At 45.0% G+C, this 21,155-nt stretch overlaps 1 protein-coding gene across 4 annotated transcripts; it reads right to left on the minus strand.

Moving 5' to 3' along the window:
- Nucleotides 1-2,028: 2,028 nt before the first annotated feature.
- On the minus strand, nucleotides 2,029-20,098 carry GOSR2 (golgi SNAP receptor complex member 2). 4 transcript variants are annotated; one of them, XM_061174843.1, is made up of 6 exons: nucleotides 19,999-20,098; nucleotides 11,504-11,568; nucleotides 9,756-9,861; nucleotides 8,620-8,752; nucleotides 5,957-6,097; nucleotides 2,029-2,778 (listed from the first exon to the last, which is right to left on the minus strand). In XM_061174843.1, exons 1-6 carry the CDS (start codon nucleotides 20,025-20,027, stop codon nucleotides 2,617-2,619), a joined length of 636 nt encoding a protein of 211 aa, XP_061030826.1. In that variant the 5' UTR covers nucleotides 20,028-20,098; the 3' UTR covers nucleotides 2,029-2,616. The 4 variants fall into 4 exon arrangements, with proteins under 4 accessions (XP_061030826.1, XP_061030825.1, XP_061030828.1 ...); XM_061174842.1 differs by having other exon boundaries at nucleotides 9,756-9,864; XM_061174845.1 differs by lacking the exon at nucleotides 5,957-6,097.
- Nucleotides 20,099-21,155: the final 1,057 nt, after the last annotated feature.

Genomic DNA, 21,155 nt, shown 5'->3' on the forward strand with positions numbered 1-21,155 from the left:
GTGTAAAGCCAAATTTGCAAATCAAACCCATTTAAGTTCATCAGGGCAAAGGACAGGAAAAATTCCAGCAGCGAAGCTTTCTATAAAATCAAGACCCTCCTACTTACTTGGTCGTGGAGTTCGGCTTTTCTTAAGGTGATCACACCTGGAGTACACATCCACGGAATGAAGATATTCCAAGTTCCTTGACAACCCACCTGTCTTAAACCACAATAGGTACACCAAAATCCTGTACAAGGTCGCAGAGGCGGCTCCTGGAGATTCTCGCACCTGAGAATTCCCCCCAACTCCACCAGGGGGTGCTCCTTCCCTGGCCTGGGGACCCTGCCCTATACTCTGAGGACTGTGGAGACGAAGTGTGTTTCTCACAGAGCACTGAAAGCCAATGTGTGACAGGGAAGGGCAAGCACACGACGACACGAGGTGCCCCAGGGTCTCCAGACATGCTGTGGCTGCTGTTCCTTAGCTCCGGGTGGTGAAGACCCACAAACCGCCCCCTCGATTTTTATTACAAAGTAGGGAGAATGGCTCTGAAGGTGCAACACGAAGGAAGGCCTTACTTCTGGTTCGTCGAGGCCAACAATCACTAGAAAGGCAAGTGCGGAAACAGACTGGTGTACATTACAAATAGGTGTCACATCAGCCAAGAGAGGGCAGAGGGTGGGGGGAGCTTCTGCCTCCCCAGAGTTCAAGTCCAAATGGCTTAGCTGCTCCTTGTACATCTTCTTCCAAAGTGCACTGTCTGGGGGGATCCTCAGGTGCCCAGGCTCAGAGCCAAGTCTGTGCTGTTTAAAAACCCATTTCATGGACTGCTAAGAGACCTGTGCTGGGTCCCTGGGATGACAGGGGTGCTGCGTATGATGGAAATTTCCAACTGGGCCTCCCCAAAGTCAGAGCTAGGTCTGAAGATGCTTCCACCCCTCTGTCCATCCATCAGGCCAATGTTTTCACTCTGGCAGGGCCCTCAATCCTTTTATGAAGGGATCAAAGATTCCCCTTTCCTTGGAAACCCAGGGCCCCTGTTTAGCCCAGACAAGTAAGAGCAATAGAGATCCTACCAAAAGTGTGAAATCAGTACCCAGGAAACTCATGTTAAAAATCTGTGACAATTAAGAAACATTTCCCCAAAAGGGATCTATGCCACAGATGTGCCTACAGAGATCAATACTGTTACAGAAACAGGTGGGGGCGGGGGGGTGGTAAAGAAGGGAGGTGGAAGAGAAAACACACAGAAAAGAGAAAGATGACAGAAGATAGTCCAAATGACAAGAAACAAAGACAGGAAGTAGGTAGGGCAAGACAGTCAAAGGTGGGGTTAATACTGACCAGGTTTACAGTTCCTCTGGGAAACTGTGTTATTTATGTCTTGCCATACTGAGCCTAGGGCTGGTAGGGCCTGTGACAGATGAAAAAATAGGCTAACCAGGTCTTTCTGATACTTTCAGTGATTAGTCTCTTTGAGCAGACTGGCTTTACAATAAATTCCACAATACGCCGGGTACCGGTACAGCCTTAAACTAGGGTTGGTCCGAGAAGGAAAAAAGTCCTGGTCCCTGAAAACAGAGTCTTACAAGGACATACACACCAGAGACGCTTCTAGGGTGGCATGTGCCCACACTGGCTGGGCAGAATGGAGGCTTGGCTGGCAGCTGCTAATATATTTCAAGGAAGGGAAGAGAGCCAGTTATTAATTAGAAATACTAAAACTGGAGATGAGACTTTAAAAGACAAATCACTAACCTTTGCTCACAGCTACTTGATAAGGGGCAAACACCCACCAAAGCCTGGGCACGGGTGCCAGGCTGCAGTCTTAAAAGCCAACCATTAACTACTGGGAAAAAAATCGGTGACTAGGGTCTTCAGTTTCAAGACTGACCACTCCCAGGGAGTTAACACTGGCCTTACTTTAGAAAGGAGAAACACCCAACAACTGTGATGTGGAAAATCTTGCTATCAGCAACAGCGCCAATGCCTCTGTTTCCTCTAGGTAGCTGCTTCCGGGGAAGGATGACAAGTATTAGCAGTCAGTCATTGGCATGTCATTATTTTTTGGAGGGGTGTGGGGGAAGGTGGCTAGTAGCAAGAGCATGTGAACCCACCTACTGTAGTGGGTGCAGGAAAAGAAGGCCTCTTGCCCCTCCTCTCTTTGCTTCTGCTCTAGACTATCTACTAGGAGCCAGAAAGGCCAGTGGATGGCAAAGAGTGGACAGTCCTGTCTGCAAGCTCACCGTGAAAGCCTTCCCGGGTGCACATCAGCTATGAGGACAAAAACCACCAAGGCCATTCTCTTCCTCCCCTCTCCCTGGTCCTCCCTCACCCTTGCATCACTTCCTCCCCCAGTGAGAGTGAGAGTGAGCATGAGAGAGAACAGACACTTCGTTCGTTTCCTAAGCACCACATCTTGGTAGCACGAGTTTCCCCTCCAAGATGTCACAGAAAACAGAGGTTTGAAACTCCCACCAGGTTACAGGTCACAATGACTTCCGAGTGGTCTTCACAGTTAAGATGGGCACACATTTCAGAAGGCAGCCTCTGGGCCTCCCTCTCTTTGCACACTCACACTCACACACACTGTCACGCCGTGGGACCATTGTTCAGCCACAGGGCCTGGCTGGCTCAGGTCAGGTACTGCAGCACGAGGAACATGACCACACAGGTGAGCAGCATCCCACCGATCATGAAGTACTTGTCCTGGAAAGCTCGCTTCTCGATGAGCCGCATCACTGTGTTGGACAAGCCTAGCACATTGGCAATGTCGAGGATCTTCTTCTGGGTCCCCTGGGACAGACAAGAAGAGGAAGAAAAACAAAGATCAACTCCTTCTGCCAAGGACGGGTGAATGTCATCATGAGATGGGGCTTTACCAACAGACAGTCTCTTGGTCATGCCTAAGGCATACAAGCAGCAGCAGCCACCAGAAACAGATCACGCTCCTATGGCCAAATGACTTTTGGTCAAGGTTGCAGAGCAAAGCAAGAGGGAAAGGAAAGTCTTCCACAAGTGTGCTGGAACAAATGGCTGTATAATGAGTATCACATGTATGTATCATATACACACACGTACACATATGTCTGTATATAATATATATGTGTTAAAAAAGACCTTTGATTCATATTATACCTAAAAATTAATTCGCTCGTAGAATTAAACAAAAACGCTAAAACTATAATAAAGCTTCCAGAAGAAAACAGAAGAATGTCCCCAAACTGGAAACAATCCAGGTGTATATCAACCAGAGGATGGATTAACAATTTATGTTCTGTGCACAATGGGATACTGTTGGGCAATAAAAAGGACCTGATTACACCATGTAACAATATGAATGAGCCTGGAAAACATTCCTGAGAGGAAGAAGTCACACACAAAATCGTAATGTGAACACATTTACATCAAGTTCAATAACAGTCAAAACTAATAAATGGTGAAATAAATCAGAACAGTGGTTGCCTGGGGCGGGGGGAGGGAGCAGGGGTAGACTGACTGGGAAACGGCACAAGGGATCTTTCAGGGGTGGTGAAAACGGTCTCTGCCTTGACAGCAGTGTGAGTTACAAAGACGGATGTATGTATTTGTCAAAATTCAATGATCTGTACAAATAAGATCTGTATACCTCACCGTATGCACATTATACCTCCATAAAAAAAGTTTTAAATTAGAATATTTTATACTGAAAAAAAGGCAACATCAAAAAACTTCTCTCTGCTCCCTGGCTCTACAATGCTTGCTCTCAGCCTGTGTACTGTGTAGAGTAGAAACCTCAGGGATTCTGCTGAGTACAACGTATGGGTCTGTGTCCACATTTATAAGACAGTTTGAAGTGGGCAAGATGGAACCACAGAAACACAACTGGCAGACACCAACCCAAGGACCTAAAACTCCTTATATAAATGTCACCACCCACCACCCAAAACAAAAGGGTATTTTATTCCTAAACCAACAGCCCAAACCACCCAGGCCACCCTTCCTCTCTGCTTTCTAATTTTCATTTTTAAGCACATTCAATTTCGTATGAAGTAACAAACATAAATGAAAGCTGGGCAGACCCCAACTTAACTTACACACGTCACCAACTGCATCTGTATGACGGCATCTAACCTAATGTCCTGCATCCATTTTTTAAGTGAACACAGCAATGAGCAACTGAGAGAAGATGCAAGAGAGGTGAGAACAACACAAGGCATCACGGACAGGAGTTCAAGACCCACGTTCTGCCCAGACAATGATATACAAGCCTCATGGAGAGAGATCTCTCAGGTCAAACTTTATCTCTGCCAGAGACCAGAGACATATTTTTCCCATAACAATGATGGTATAAACTAGACTGTCACTAAAGATTCCGCTTAGCTCTGAAAGAGCAGATTATTTCATCACGCTATGAAGTTCAAGTACCAAGCTTCGAAAATCACTTGAAAATTAACATAAATTTCAAAAATGTTATTCATTTTCCACCCCAAATTTCACCAAATCAAGGCCCGGCTCCTTCAGGCTCCCTCCTATGTTCCTTTCAAATGGTTTGGGCAGAAACTTCCCTGACAGAAGTGGGGTAGGAGGCAGGTGGAGGGAACCAAGAGGCAAAACACAGGTATAGTAGGTGTGCAGAGGAAACGGAATTAGGAACCTCTCATTCCAGTCCCTGATTGCCCACCAGGCTTCCCGGCGCTTCACCTCTGGGGGCAGTGTTGGGGCAGAAGTTGCTTGGACTCCTCAGTGACACCAGACTTCGGGAGGAAGCTGACATGTGCTTTAACAATAAGCTCTGACCCCCCGCGGGTCAACTTGAGTGTGACATGGTGAGTCTCGTCCTAAAAAGGGTTTTACTGTTTTTCTGAGATATGGGAAGGAGGCCAGCAGTTTTCTAAAGAAAGGGAGGATTAACCATCATGTATCAGTTTAGATTACTGCAGGTGGCTGTTCTGAAAGGGGGGCACCCATGGAGCTGTCGGAGACCAAGCTTCCAGACCATTTGAAGCGCTGCGGCCATCAGCAAGAGATAAGTGTCACTCGCAGCTCGCCTGACCTTCTCCTGGGTAAAGGTGGCAGGCGCTGCTCAGAAATGTACAGAAGTCCCATGGAGCTGACAGGCTCAACACGGTCCAACAAAAACTAAGATAAAGCTCACGCTTCCGAGTGACTGCTTCTCACAGCTCAGTGGCTGGGAGGGCTTCGTTCACAGGGGACCACACCCTGATAACAGACACAGCCCACACCCCATTATCCATCAGGGTTGATACAGGAAAAGGGCTGAGGCTGAAACATCATGACTGACATCAGAGGCTGTGTAATGTTTCTGTAAACCACTCCCAGGGGGTTTGAGTCTCAGCCAATGGGGCAGGGCTTCTAGGAATACCTGTTGCTAAAGAGAGAGTGAAGAGTCACCGGGGATCACCAGCCTGTGCTCTAGAAGGCACCCGCTGCTAGTCAACCAAGGCAGCCCTAAGACCCCCTTCAGTTGCTGCTTCAGTCCCCCTTCAGCCCTAAGACCCCCTTCAGACCTCAGTACAGAGGTCTCGGCTATAAGGCCGTCCACCGGTGGGGGCGGGAGGGGGGGGCCCCACACAGGAAAACCGAGAGAGAGCGAGAGGCCAAGTACAGCCGCGTCTTCCTTCTTGCGAGAGCGGATTCTGTAACAGAACTTCCCGGTCCATTACTGCTTCCTCTCATAGCAGCAGTCACTTTACATTAAGTTCAGGAAATGGAAAAAGACCTGGATACCAAGAGATGCCACATTATGGTTCATTGCAAACACAAGAAACACCTACTGGCAAAGGGAATTTGGCTCCTTTTGGACTCATAATAATTCAATTCCAACAGAAAGGAACCCAAACTCAAAGGCTCTGTCTCACTATCACAGTATCACAATTTAGGGGTATGCGATCAAAAGGTAAACGCAGGTCCCACACTTTTGGATAAAGCCAAAACAAAAGGCCTTCTCCCTGTCCCCCAAAAGGGCCCCCACCTTCAAGGTCAGTCTCTGGGCCCTCAGTCCCTCCAGAATACTGTGCCCGCCTCCAATGAGGTCATCCATGCCGTGGTGAATTTTCTGGAGGGAGGAGTTAAACTGCAGTGATTCATCCATTGGTATGGTGGTGTCAGAGTCCTGTGAAAGAAACGCAGGCACTTGATTACTTTGCTTGCTGGTCAGCTCCTGGGGTCCCACCACATCTGACCGCTCTGCCTCTTGGCCAAGGTCAAGCCGGAAAAACAGCCAGAGGGAATGGTGCGAGAATCAGAGGAACTTAACAGAGAAGAAAAAGCAAAGATCTGGGGTGGCCTCTGTCCACTCAGAGGAAAAGGAATTCTCAGACTTATCACTCGGCAAGTGGGTTCCACCACACAAGTCTTGTTCATCCCTGCCTCCATATCATTCCCCCATCTTAGGAAAAACTCGATTCTTTTAAGACCTTGCTGGGCTTCTCCTAAAGGCTTTCTCTGACTCCTTGCTAACCTAGCTTATTCCAAATGTTCCTTTACTTGGCTTTCCCTCAGCGCAGTGTTAAAGGTTTGCTTTTGTCCTCCGGCTATTTTATCTACAGCTTATCCCTCCAATTAGACAGACTGGCTAAGGATAGAAGAGACTGCTTTCTATTAAAGGCCTAACGGTGTTCAGGATGGGTCTATCCACCGGAGCAGGGAAGAAAAGTCTATAAAGAAATGAAGGGAGAAAAAACTAATACTGATCAAGTGCTTTCCACTGTGCATGCTCTTTACCCTAAGCTCACTTAATCCTCACTCTACCCATACGCAGTAGTTATGATATTATCCCTGTTTTAGATGAAGAAACGGAAACCCAGAGAGGTGGAATGACTTGTTCAAGAGTACGCAGAGCTGGTTAAGACGTCCAGCGGGGCACGAATCCCAGTGCTGGGTGCAGAGCCTGCCCTCTTAACCATCCTGTAGGGAGAAACAGCAAGACCAATCCCAGGGCTCCACTTTTACACCGCAAGTGGGAAGGACACAGAAGCAGGGCAAGACCAGCCACAGCACTGTCTTCTCTCCCGCCTCCTGACCATTACAAACTCTTCTGCCAAGCAGTGCCACTTTTACCACTTTCCATCATCATGAAAAGGTTAAAGCACCTTTTCTTGGCTGCTCAAGTTCACAATCATTTTTCATTCAGGTATATGTCCCCCCACCCTGCTAACACGGGAGTTTCTCAGAGGTAGGAGACATGGTTTTTAACTTAAACACGCTTTACTCTCGGTACCTTAAATAGCATTCTGCATAAGCTGATGCTCGGTGGGTCAAGACTCCAGTGTTTGAATCAATTAGAGACTTCTTTTCATTTATTTGACAAATATTTATTGAATGCCTTTTATATACAAATCTTTCTTACCCTCCCATCTGAAAAGGTATAGCTGATGGGCTGTTACCTCTCAGAAAAATGTATTATACCTCCCGATCGTAGACAGACCAGGAAGAAGTTCATTCGGCCAGTCAGTTTTTATTAAGGGCCCACTGTACGCACAGCATCACACTAGGCTGGTAAGAAACAAAATAATTCTGAGCCATCATCCATGGCCTAAAAAGGCTGGAATAACCAATGCCACAGCTAGCAAAAGCCCATACACCACCTTTTTGTGTGTCGTACAGTTCTCTACTCTTTTGAAAGGCGGCTCTGCTTACCATTATACCACCAACACATGTTCATTGAACTTCTGAAGTGTTAAACACGGTTACCTGACCGCTTGCGCTAGAGAAACCAAACTACATAGGCACATTCTGAAGCACCTGGGGACATTACTCCAAGTGTGGACACAGCAAAGAGAGTTAAACATCTGCAAAGTGGGAGCTGATCTGAATTCTGATGATAGGCTTAGAAAGCTAATACGATCTCTTTAGAAAATGAAACTCTCTGTAAAAACAAACAAAACAAACAAACAACTCTCCCCACCCCAAGGCCCACCTAATTTGGTGGAATACATTATGCAGGACACGACAAAGGCCAGTATGTTCTACAGCCATGTGTGGGAAATGATCCTCTTGAGACCAAAGGACAGGGACAAGGGTGTTCTAAGAAATCAAGCATGCAAACCAACAGGCCACTTTCAAACAGGCTCGAGTCAAGCAATCCCGCTAAAATGAAATATCTGTTAACAAATCCCTCCAAACTGCCGCTCAGACTAGGGGCAAAAACATTTTAATGTATCTGACACTGGAACCACACACACACACACACACACACACACACACACACACACACACACCCCACACACACAACCCCCCCACAATGGCAACTGCCTGAAGGCAGCTTTGAAACGCTGCCCTCACTGCAAATAGCCTAAGTTCTAATCATCTGTCTCGATCTGATCAGGAAAACATTTCCACCCTGTGAACGTCCACCTCTCTGCATCGGACCAGTCAAACCAGGTAATTTTCACCTCTGATCATTCCCTCAATTTAACTGCTTCCTCTTCAGGTTTTTGTGACAGAGAAAGAGATTCCCTGCTTAGGTCTAGTCTCTGTGGCAACGCACAAAGTCTGCCGTCACTTCCGGTTGCTCTCCTCCTGTCCGATCAGTCTGCTTCAGACACCCCCTAAAAGACCGCCGCTCAGAGCCCTGAGCTGCAGCTCCCACAAGCTGTCGAGTTCCTGCAGATCCCACCCAGGCGCCTGGCTTACATTAGTGGTGAAGGTGCGAGACAGAAGCTCTTCTCGCTGTCTTTCCTGCTGCTCCCTTGCGTATCGCCGATGCTGGAAGTTTCGGAGAGCAGTCTGCAGGTGCTGGACATCATACTTTAACTGGTCGACACGACTAGAATTGACAGAGAGATTAAATTCCAGGAGTCCAGAGCAGCATGATTGGAGGTAGCCAGGCTTTGCCTTCAGGAAAGAAGACATTTCCTTACCTCCCCCTACACCACTCCATGCCATCCACCCCCCTCAAATAATCTGATTTTGATCAATGATGTTGAAAGTAAAGAAGGAGCTTGTGGTTAGAGCAGGGTGGTAGCACATGAGATTCCAGCAGCTTTACTTAAATATCTGCTAGTCTCTGATTCTGGATGCATGACAGGGAACAGGTGACAGGAAGCAGGTTTGATGACCTCTTCCTGACCTTCTAGGGATTATATCGCTCTCCTGGAAGAAGCCCAAGGGCATCTTTGGAGTAAAGCATCAATGAAGTTTCATAAAACTTCTGGGAGCAGGGGCTGGGGTAGAGATGGTGAGGGTGGTTTCACTTTAATTTCATGGGGGTGTATCAAACATTAGATCAGTATTTCATTATAAATACACTGATTGGAGTGATTAAGAGCAAGATATTTCAACCCAAGAATGTAGCGGGAACCAAAAAGCAGAGTGAAACTCCCTGGTAGCATCAGGTTTCAAGTGGCCATGGGTCTGGTCAGAAAAACAGTACTGGGGGCAAAATTTCTAAATGACACCATTGAGAAAAGGAGACATGAGGCTTCTGAGCCACTAACCTGACAGGCTTTTTATTCCTTTTTTTTTTTAATTGAAGTATAGTTGATATACAATATGATATAAGTTACAGGTGTACAATATGGTGATTCACAAGTTTTAAAGGTTATACTCCATTCACAGTTATCATAAAACATTGGCTCTATTCCCCGTGTTGTACAACACAGGCTTTTTATTCCGAGGGGGTATCACTCAAACAGAATTGTGCTCTTTATGGGACTTTATCTTTGCATAGTCTCAGTTTTTCAATGTATAAATGGGATTTTCAGAATATGTGATGGCCTCCCCTGGGAGAAAGGCCTGCCGTGATAGGCCTGGGGTGTCAGAGTACTCACAGTTTGGCATTCTGTCTTTTGTTAGGAGGCTCCTTGCTGGACAAGATCTCCAGACGCTCTAGATGGCTGAATATCTGGTCTATGCTTGCTTGGATTTCGTTTTCTACTACTGCACAAAAGAGAAAAAAGAATAATTACTGGAAAAATAATAAATACAGTCATTTACCTTATCCCTTTTGATAAACAGTCAAAATGACCTCTTTTCCATTTCTAATCGTATACCAATGAGATTGCTGGGAAGGCAAACAAAGTCAAAGAATAATTGCTGGAATAATAATAATAATAATGAACTTAAATTGGAATAAATCAAACATACCTTTTTTCTATATCAAATGAACTAAAAAATATGTATTTCAAAAGGAGAAAAATGCATACACTAATGATGATGGGGAAAAAATTCAAATTATACTAAGTGACTGTAAACGTTGTTTCAAAATATATATATATATATATATATATATATATATAGCTGTTAATGCCATAACAATGCCACTTTTTAAAAAGCTGAAGATAAATCTGTAGAAATAAATTTCCTGCCTTTAGAAAATAAAATGAACATTTAAAGATTGTCCAGATAAATATTTTAAGCAAAATGTAGTATTTTCTGATACAAAGTGAGGCCTCTTTTCATTTGAGATTATTTTCAGATATGGGTTATAAATATCTAGTAGAAAGACTGCCAACTGAACTCCCTACAGAACATAATGAGGTTTAAAAAAAAAAAAAAAAAAGCGCAAAGGGAAAGATTTAGTATGTGAAACATAGGGAAGAGTTCCCTTAAGAATGGGCAGACTGATGTTGGAGTCCCCAGAATAGACCGAATAGCAACAGGAAAGAATCCACAGAGGTAACGATATGATAAATACAGTCATTTACCTTATCCCTTTCGATAAACAGTCAAAATGACCACTTTTCCATTTCTAATCATATACCAATGAGATTGCTGGGAAGGCAAACAAAGTCAACGGACAGAAGCAGCTAAACTGTGCGCAGAAAAAGGCATCCAGATTGCCTCTTGCCCAAAAAAGAAACGATAGTAGAGACAGAAATGTCACCTTCCTAGGGTAGCCCACAGCTAACAAGCACGGCTCAGAACAAGGTGGGGCACAGGACCAAGAGAAGAGGTGCTTCTGGAGCTGCAGAAAGCGGACGTGAGAAAACAGGAGAAACGGGCACGGCGCCAGCCGAGGAGTGAGAGGAGGGGACCGCAACTGCAGTGGGTGGGGGATCAGCAATGCCTGTGTGACCGACTCAGAAAAATGACCTTTTCTTACAACAGAGAAGAAACGAAAACACAGAAAGCAGCACTCTTCTCAAAGGAAATCACGGTGTGGGAACTAAACCAATTAATACTGCGCGTCGTTTCTGAATAATCCGCCTAAAAAGCCACAGTTCTCAGCTCAGAAGAAATGGCCAATTCCAGTTAAACATCTCTGAATTTTTATGGACCACATTCCTCTACGGACTAGGTAATGAGATTAAGACAGATGGAGGAAAGGACTTCCATTCCCATAGGGCCATGTCAGGTTGAGTGGAGGGGTAATGGGGGATAAGACTTGTGGGATTCCAAAGGGCACAATCAGGGAAATCAGTGACTTTGCCATAGGGTTTTTCTGTCCACCCTAACAACAGAACTCATTCCACGCTGAATCATTAAGCCCCTGAGGCAGAAACGCAGCCAGGAAACCCAGCCCATTAGCACCGTGTCATCAGAGAAAGGACTCTGGTCTCCATAGTTAATTACTCACAGTGCAGAGACTGCTTGTCGGCTGTCTCCAGGCGTCCCATGTGAGACTGGATCTCGTGGACCTGCCTATCAAAGGAAGAGGGAGGAAATGAGTGAGACAGGAGTAATCAACAGCGCTTCGGTCAGGAAAGACAATTTTTCTAATGCCAACATCTAACTGATTTAAATTGACAGTATCGCTGAACTGTAAAATTTGTATGTGGCACTTCAGGTCACATGTTTTGGCACGGTTTCTAATATTTTAACGTTAATATTAATAATAATACTGACAGGCAGCATCTAGTGAGTGCTTACTGCATCTGAGACGTTCTGCAAAGTCAATAACCCCATGAGGAAAGTACTACTATCATCCTCATTTTGTAAATAAGACAACCGAAGCCCAGAAAGGTTATGTAACTTGTTCAAGGTCACACACCAAGTGATAAACCTCCATCTGGACCCAGCCAATCCCACTCTCTGTTCTTTGACCCAATGTGCTGAGCACTGGTCTGTACTAGGGAGAGTCAAAGGGCAAGAGAGATATAATCCTTGTCCTTGAGAAACAGTGTAATTAGGAAGGACAGGCCAGATAGACATGTAAAGTCCCAAGAAGATTTAAGAGAACACGAACACACAGAAGTGTAAACAGAAAGAAAGCTGAGAAGCTACGCGCAGCAGTGCTAAGCGAAGGCAATGAACAGAAGAGTGAGCTGGGGAAAGCTTTGTGGGTGAAGGGAGTTCTCAACATCATTTTGAAGAAGACAGACATGATTTGGCGAAGGAAGATGTGGAGAAAAAGACGTGCAAAAAGGCCTGCAAGGCACGTCACGTGGGTTACCAGCAGGCTGGCCTGCCTGAGGGTTGGGGTCAGAGGGGAGAAGGGGATGAGGTGATTAGTTGGAGGAAACCATCAGAGGAAGGCCCTGAAAGATACGGATCTCCTGTTTGGTCAACATCTTTCCCTGGCAATACGAGGCGACTGCCATCTCATTTGGAAACGCCAACACTGCACCCAGAACCTCTGGCATGGTCCCGGACATCAGGCCCCAGAGCATCTTTTGGAGGCTCCCTGGGGATTGGGCAAGGTCACCTACCCGCTGAGCCCTTCCGAGCCGTCCTCTGTGATCAGTCCTGGGGATACTGTTTATCCTACCCCAACAACCGCCTCCTGGTGCTTCTGGTCTCCCCACATGAGAGCCACATGAGAGGGGTCTGTGAGCGCTTCCATCATCACCAACCCTTGAGGGAAAGGTCGGCAGCCATCCTCCACCGTGAGCACCACAAACTGTGACCCCGAATTTACCAATGCGAGCCAGGAGCCCAAATTTCATTTGAACTTGCCTCTAGTCTTTTCCAGGGTGTCCCCGTGGCCTCTAAACATGACCCATGGCCCCAGAAGCAAGAGCAGCTCTCTAACGACTCTCAGAGCACTCCTGGGCAAGACCCATGGTCCTGAGAGGCAGCAGGAAATCACTCCTAGAGCCTGCTGCTTCAGGAAGACAAGTCCGGATGCTTCAGAATGGAGGCACGTGGAGATATGGAGGCAGATGTAGAAAGGCAGCTTGAAGAAACCAACATCTGGATCAGGGCCACCGTGAAAACAGCCAGAGAGGACTGGATGGCAATGCTGAGATGGAAAAGAGAACTAGGACTTCCCTGAAGGCCTGGATATGGGCAGTGAGGTAAATTTCTAAGGGCAGTGGGACAAGAACGGACTACAATAAGTGCTGATGGCTCAGCTCGTTATCCATATGGAAAAAAGACACCTCACGTAACAGTACACAAAGATAAACTCAAGATGGTTTAAAGCCTAAATGTAAAAAGTGAGGCTTTAGAACTTTCTGAAGAAAATATAGGCGTGCATATTATGACTTCAGGTTAAAGAAGGATTTCCTAAACAAGACAAAAACCAAAACTACCCCCAAAACACCACAAACCACAAAAGAAAAGACTGATAGATCTGGCTACATTAAAACAAAAACCTTTTTACACCAAAGGCACAATTTACAAAAAAAAAAAAAGACAGGCAGAGACTGGAAGATACCTGCAGCAGATAACAAGGGAATAGTATTCAGACTGTATAAGGAACTGCTACAAATCAATAGGAAAAGTCAAACAAAGCAATTTTTAAAATGAGCAAAGGGCAACTGACAGAAAAGGAAACCCAAATGGCCAATAAATATATGAAGAGACACTCTTCTAGTAATCAGGAAAATGCAAATTAAAAACAATGACATCATGGTGGTGCAGTGGTTAAGAATCCGCCTGCCAATGGGGGGGACACGGGTTCGAGCCCTGGTCCAGGAAGATCCCACATGCCACAGAGCAACTAAGCCCGTGTGCCACAACTACTGAAGCCCACGCTCTGCAACAAGAGAAGCCACTGCAATGAGAAACCCGCGCACCGCAACGAAGAGTAGCCCTCGCGCAACTAGAGAAAAGCCCGCGCACAGCAACAAAGACCCAACGCCATCAAAAATAAACAAAATAAATAAATTTATTTAAAAAAATAATAAATAATGACATCATATTTCTCCCATTAGATTGACAAATATTTTAAACTTTAAGGATGAGGGACTCATGGCAGGCAAAACCATGGTCCCCAAGGGATCCTGGGAAGACTTCCAGGTCCCACCAAAGGACTGCCTTTGGCTCTGTGTTTTGCTCAGTGTTTTTTAAAAATCAATGTTTGAGGGCTTCCCTGGTGGCGCAGTGGTTGAGAGTCTGCCTGCCAATGCAGGGGACGCGGGTTCGGGCCCTGGTCTGGGAGGATCCCACATGCTGCGGAGCAGCTGGGCCCGTGAGCCACAGATACTGAGCCTGCGCGTCTGGAGCCTGTGCTCTGCAACAAGAGAGGCCACGACAGTGAGAGGCCCGCGCACCGCGATGAAGAGTGGCCCCCGCTCGCCGCAACTAGAGAAAGCCCTCGCACAGAAACGAAGACCCAACACAGCCAAAAATAAATAAATAAATAAATAAATATTTTTTAAAAAATCAACGTTTGATTATGAAATTTGCACGATTCTGTGCTCTAGTGAGTGCTTAGGATATTGTACCACAAAACAAACATTAACATTTTTCATTTAGGCTAAAGTAGTAAGATGAATTTGTCAGGGATAAAACACATTTTGTGTAAAACAGATAGCTAGTGGGAAGCAGCCACATAGCACAGGGAGATCAGCTCGGTGCTTTGTGACCACCTAGAGGGGTGGGATAGGGAGGGTGGGAGGGAGACGCAAGAGGGAGGAGATATGGGGATATATATCTATGTATAGCTGATTCACTTTGTTATAAAGCAGAAACTAACACATCACTGTAAAGCAATTATACTCCAATAAAGATGTTAAAAAAAACCCCACACATTTTGACTTGAGGTTAAAAAAAAAAGTCAAATGCACAATATAGAATGGCATTCAATTTTGGGAGCCATCTGCTAAAGGAACCCTACCAATTAAAGGTTTCTCCCAATGGAAGATGAACAGGACGGCTGGAAAAGAGTTTAGAAGAGAAGTTATGAAGAGGAATGGTCAAAAGAGCTAGTAATAATGATCCTCTGAGAAAAGAAAAGAAAAAACTAAACTAAAATGGGGCAGCTGGGGCTCTTCAAGTATCTGGAGATGACACACAGAAAAGAGGAGTGGGCTTGTTCTCTGTTGCTGCTCCTTAAGGGAGACCCAGAGCCAAAAGGTACAAATTTCAAGATGACAGATTTCAGCTCAACCCCGGGAAAAATGAGAACAATTACAAACTTTCTCTTCAAGAAGAGGGAAAAAAGAAGAGCTCCGGCATGTTTAAACACAGAGTAATGAACTACCTTGAGTTTTATAAAGGGTCTTCCCGACCAAAGTGAGTTGGAATGGAAGATCTTGCCAGTCACTTTCAATTCTGAAATTCTATGATGACAGCAGGAGAGATGATGCCCATACCCACAAAACCCTATAACCACTCTTCAGCTGGCTTTTACTGTTTTCTAAGCTACAATGGATAAACTTTAAATTGCAGGGAAACGTTACTGACTTTTTCCATCCAATCTCTATTTGCTTTGAATGAACTGAAAAAGTTAGAGCCAATAAAGCGATACAATCTCTACATGTCATGCCAGAGAGGAAATAAATGCAAAACAACAAAGCAAGCATGAATGGCATGGTGGGAACTGCTGTGCCGAGCGGCAGATCTGTCTTATACCGAACTGGGAATTCGGACACACATTTGAAGCCAATACGGAACAGCTGCTACACAAGCGTGACTTGGGGGTGTGGACACTAGAAATCAGAAGTCCTAGCCCTGCCTAGCCTGGGGTCCATGGTGGGCTTGGGTGAAGACATAACCAAGCAGAGACCTAGTAGCAAATAAGCAAGGGTCACTGTTGCTGATTTAAAAAAAAAAAAAAAACAGTCTGTAGAAGATCTAGGAAGAATTTTAAAACAGAATTGTTTTTTAGAAGTCCATGGAACTACCCCAGCCCCATCATATACATCCACTTTGCAACCATGCTGCCTCTGACCAACCTGAGCAGGAAACAGGGTTTTGGAGTTAAAAGATCTGAGTTGAAGTTCTAGTGCCACTGTGCAGTAGCTGAGGGACACTGAACAAGTCATTTAATTCCTTGGTGCCTCGGTGTTCTCAACTGTAAAACGGGGTACTGATAATCATAATTATTTAAAGTGTAGATCCAAATGCAATACGAAACTGCTGTGTAACCCATACAGAAGTTTGTTGTTTTTACTTAGCTTTGCTTAAAAGTAGTGGGAACCATCTGGGCATTTTCACTCACCCACTTTGCCTCTACTATATTTAGCCTCTCATCAGAAGGGAAAATCAAAAAAAGGAAAAGCTGGTTTTGAGATAAGGTAGCAGTCTTTAAACCCAGCTGTTCATCAAAATCACCTGGAGAGCTTGTTAAAAATAGAGCTTCTTGTGCTCCAAACCTATTGAATCAGAATCTCTAGTGATAATAAGGTCCAGGGCACTGAATGATCCTGGACAAATATGGGCACCTTTCCAAGCACTGGGATCTCAAAAATAGAAGCCTGGCTATTAGCTCCTCTATAAAGTTCATCCTAACACAGTATTATTTAAGTGCAAAATGTTTAACCTGTTTTTCATTTTTTTTTCTTTTCATTCATTGTTCAGGTAGTTCAGGCGTTTTCAAGATACACACTTTAAAATGTTGATCTAATTTCAATGTACTTTCAGGGACATGGCAAGAGATAACTACAAATTGGGTTCAAAGTTCCAGTAAAATTAATATGTTCAGTTACTGTTGTGTCAATTCAGCTGCAATCATTAATTTCTGCAATTGCAAAAGTTAACTGCTGATGCGCACAGGATTCTGTGTGTTTCCTTTTAAAGACACTCAATCACCAGTATTATGGAGCTGAAAGGAGACTTACAGTTTAATCAGCCCAAAACCTTCGTTTTACAGATGAGGAAAACAAGGTGAAGAGGTCTAGAACCACAATCCCCAGTCCTGGTTCAGTCCTTGAGGGGAAAGGAGGCAGATCAGAATATACTGCAGTGTGAAACAAGGTGAACTCCCTAAGGGCAGGGCTGTACAGTTAGCACTGGGAATGGTGCCTGACACAGAGCAGGTGCTCAATAAATATTTGCTGAATGAATGAACGACTGCATAGTAGAAGGCCTAGCAGTGGTTGGCCAGATCTTGCCCCTTGTCTGTTTTTGTAATAAAGTTTTATTGGAATACAGTCACATCCATTTGTTTACATATTGTCTTACAGCTGCTTGCCCACTATAATAGCAGAGTTGAACAGCTGCTACAGAGACCGTACGGCCTGTAAGGCCTGAAATATTTACTATCTGGCTCTTGACAGAAAAAGTTGGCGAGCTCTGCTATAGACTCTAAGGGTCTCTAGAGTTTGAGGGTAAATCATTGGAGGCCTGCAGAGGTAAGTAGTTCATCTACACTCCACAAATCTTGTTTGGGACACCGTTGAGTACTCCTCCTCTAAGTTTACATAGAATTGAGCTTCCTAGTTTACTATGTGATCAGCTACCTGCTGCAATGATAACAGGTAGTCTGAGACTCTGTGAACAAAATTATTCTTAAAAATAAACTGGGTCGCGGCCTCCTTAGCAACATCCTTTAACCAAATTAACTAACCAGATGAGACTGTACATCACAGATCAACTTCAAAGCACTACTCAGTCCATTGAGCCTTATTAGTGTAAAAGATTTGCCCTTTCTTAGTAACATGAGCATAATTTCCTGTTTCATTCCTTTTCCAACTGACTCACAGATCTAGTTTTTAAAGCTCCTTCCTATAATTATTATGTGAGAATAGGGCTCCCCAGTGTAAGACCAATTCTGTCATTTCAATACTATTACAAAGTAGGCTCTACATTTTCACCCACCCAAACCAAACACTTCATCAATAAAGTAAAAAGAAAGAAAAGTAGAAAATGAAACAGTAACTTAATGAAACATAAATGAAAATGAAACATAAACTTAGAAAATGAAACAATAACTGGATCATCTTCCTCTTATTCTAATGCTCCAAAGTATTGCTTTTGTTGTGAATTCATTAGAGAGGTGGGTCCCCATTTTCTTTCTTTCCCAGGCCCTGGAGGTGTGATTTTAAGTGTTTTCATCAGCACAAAACTACAGCATAAATTTGAAAGTTGTTAGAATAGGACAGGTATAGGCATACACTCCAAAAAAATTGAAAACAGAGACTCAAACAGATATTTGTACACCAATGTTCTCAGCAGTATTATTCACAACAGCCAGAAGGTGGAAACAACCCAAGTGTCCAACAACAGATGAATGGATAACGAAACGTGGTGTGTGTCTGTGTGTGTGTGTGTATCCACAAAAGAATATTATTCAGCCATAAAAAGGAACGATGTTCTGATACACGCTATGACATACATGAACCTTGGAAACATTATGCTAAGTGAAATAAGCCAGACACATAAGGACAAATATTATATTATTCGACTTATATGAGATATATAGAATTGGCAAATTCAGAAACAGAAAGCAGAACAGGTTACCAGGGACTTGGGGAAGAATGGGGAGGTACTGCTTAATGGGTACATGAGTTTCTGATTGGGATAATGAAAAAGTTCTTGAAATGGATAATGTTGATGGTTACACGACACTGTGAATGTACTTGCTGTCACTGAACTGTACACTTAGAAATGATTATAGGGACTTCCCTGGTGGCGCAGTGGTTAAGAATCTGCCTGCCAATGCAGGGGACACGGGTTTGAGCCTTGGTTGGGGAAGATCCCACATGCTGCGGAGCAACTAAGCCCATGTGCCACAACTACTGAGCCTGCGCTCTAGAGCCCCCGAGCCACAACTACTGAGCCCGTGTGCCACAACTACTGAAGCCCACGCACCTAAAGCCCAAGCTCCGCAACAAAAAGAAGCCACCGCAAGGAGAAGCCCGCACACCACAGCGAAGAGTAGCCCCCACTCACCGCAACTAGAGAAAGCCCGCGCGCAGCAACGAGGACCCAATGCAGCCATACATACATACATAAATAAATAAAATATAAAAAAAGAAATGATTATAATTTTAAATGGCAAACTAAATGATACTGGTAACAATTAAAAATTAAATGGTTAACTTTAAAATGGTAAATTTTTATGTTATGCATGTTTGACCACAATAAAAGATAAATCATAAAAGATAAATCATCCCCCCAAATACGATAGGTATGATCTTATTTCCATATTCAATTACACATTTCAGCAAGTTCCAAAAATGCAGGACAATATGAATAAAGGACACTACCAAGGAATTTAAGTTATGAGAAGCTAAACCAAAATTCAATTTCCTTAAAGGTGACCTGTAACCAGATATGAATAACAAGTACCGTAATAATACTGAATGCTATCTGAGCAATTTCTTTGTATCATAAAAATACGGTCTTTAGTATAAACCAAAATCAGAATAAAAGGAAAAAAATCACAGTGTAGAAGCAACAAGTTTTGAGTCAATAAAGACTAGGGACTAACATCATTTAGGAGCTGTGAGCTATTAATTAAACTTTTTCTGACGACCTTATCCCAGTGATGGATCCTTCTAAATTACTTAAGGAGATCCTGTTGGTACTGCTCATTTACCTTCCACCTCATTGTGCCACACGTTAGACCTTTTTTCGTACACGTCCTGACTCTCCAACTAACCAGTAAACTCCTCTGTGCCGGGGCCCTGAGTCCCCACCAGCTCTACCAAATCGGACCATAGAGTTGGCAAGTGCTGGACAAAGTGCGACTTTCCCTTCACCTAGTCTACCCAGCGGGCAGTCAGGCCTCCAAGATCCCCGGAGGCATTCGGCCCAATGTCCTCGGGCACCAGGTCGGACCCTCCGGCCGCCGCTACCTGGGCATCCCGCCAAAGACTGAGCACTTCCGAGCTGCTCCCCGCAGCAGCGCCCGGGCGGAAGGACTCGGCCTCCATACTGGCGGACGCCCGAGGCCCCAGCCCGGGGGCAAGCTTCGCCCAGCCTGGCTTTGCCCCAGCCCGTGCCCGACTCGTCCCTCACTTGTGCGTTTGCTGGTACAGCGGCTCCATGTTGCCGGCCCCGCCGGGTCCCGCGCTGGCTTCCACAGAACACGTCCTCACAGCCTCCCTTCCGGCTTCCGGCTTCCGGCTTCCGGTCGCAGGACCCTCCCTTCCCTGCCGGCTAGGGCTGCCCCAACGCGCGCCCTACTGGTGGTGACTGCGAGAAAGGAGAAGGGAAACGAGTAAAGGGGCCTGGAGAAGAAGGCTAAGTGTAGTTAGAGGTTCTGCCTCAGATGGGGGACGAGGAAGTATAGGTTTTGGCCGGAGGCTGTCTCCAGCATTGAGTCAGGCATTGGTAAGGGCAGTCGAAAGGTACCGACGTGGGGTCCTCAGCAAGTTTGGAGGCCAGAAGACGGTAGTTCATCTTTGCGGGAGGACGTCTGGGAGGATTCCTGCTTGGCTTCGCTTCAAACTGTTTCGTTGTGGGTCTGAAGATTTCGCTCTTCGCTGGAGACTCTGGTGCAGGCATCTCCTGTCTTGTCCCCCACCCTATTTATCCATCTAATAAACCCAGAGTGAATGAGTGGTTACCATGTATCACATGTGCTGTGGAGGAAACCGGTTCTTCTTGCCCTCAAAGAGGTCTTGGTATAGGAAAGGAAATAAGATGTGTGTACAAATAAACATCTACAAGGTAGAAAGTCTGAAGAGGTTGAGCGAGCTGGAGTCGGCTCTGGTGAGAGATTCAGGAAAGACAATGTAGGAGGTGGCATTTGAGTTAGGACTTGAAGGATTTGGACACTTTGGCCTCTCCACGTAGACCTAATCCGTTTCCATCCTCCCAGGCTTATCTACCATTCCTCCCAAGGGAGGAGATGTTCCTCTTCCTTTGACAAGTTGATGCTTCTATTTTCCTGTATCCTGGATCCCACCCAGTTTTGTGCCCCAAGGGACTGTCCACCCATGTACCTTCTTTCCCTAACATTATTTTCGCACTTATTCTAATATTTATTAATGAGTACCTACTATTACCAGGCACAGATACTGGGGGGGGAGGAATACAAGTAAGACACAGCCCTAGAGAAACAGACTAGAATGATCCCAGCCACTTAAGGAGGACTTAGAAAAAATTTAAAATAGCACTCCAAAGCATGGGACACCCTGAGGCCTGGGACCTGGGCCAGGGACTTTGCTTGC

This window comes from Eubalaena glacialis, chromosome 19, assembly GCF_028564815.1.
Source record: "Eubalaena glacialis isolate mEubGla1 chromosome 19, mEubGla1.1.hap2.+ XY, whole genome shotgun sequence".
NCBI classification, from domain to species: domain Eukaryota; kingdom Metazoa; phylum Chordata; class Mammalia; order Artiodactyla; family Balaenidae; genus Eubalaena; species Eubalaena glacialis.

What these genes read in the sequence shown, in the direction of transcription:
- GOSR2 (XM_061174842.1), bottom strand. Translation starts at nt 20,027, where the DNA reads ATGGAGCCGCTGTACCAGCAAACGCACAA. An exon ending in CTGTACCAGCAAACGCACAA is followed by an intron (nt 11,569 to 19,998) that starts GTGAGGGACGAG and finishes TTCCTTTGATAG; the next exon opens with GCAGGTCCACGAGATCCAGT. An exon ending in CTCGCACCTTCACCACTAAT is followed by an intron (nt 6,098 to 8,619) that starts GTAAGCCAGGCG and finishes TTTCTTTCACAG; the next exon opens with GACTCTGACACCACCATACC.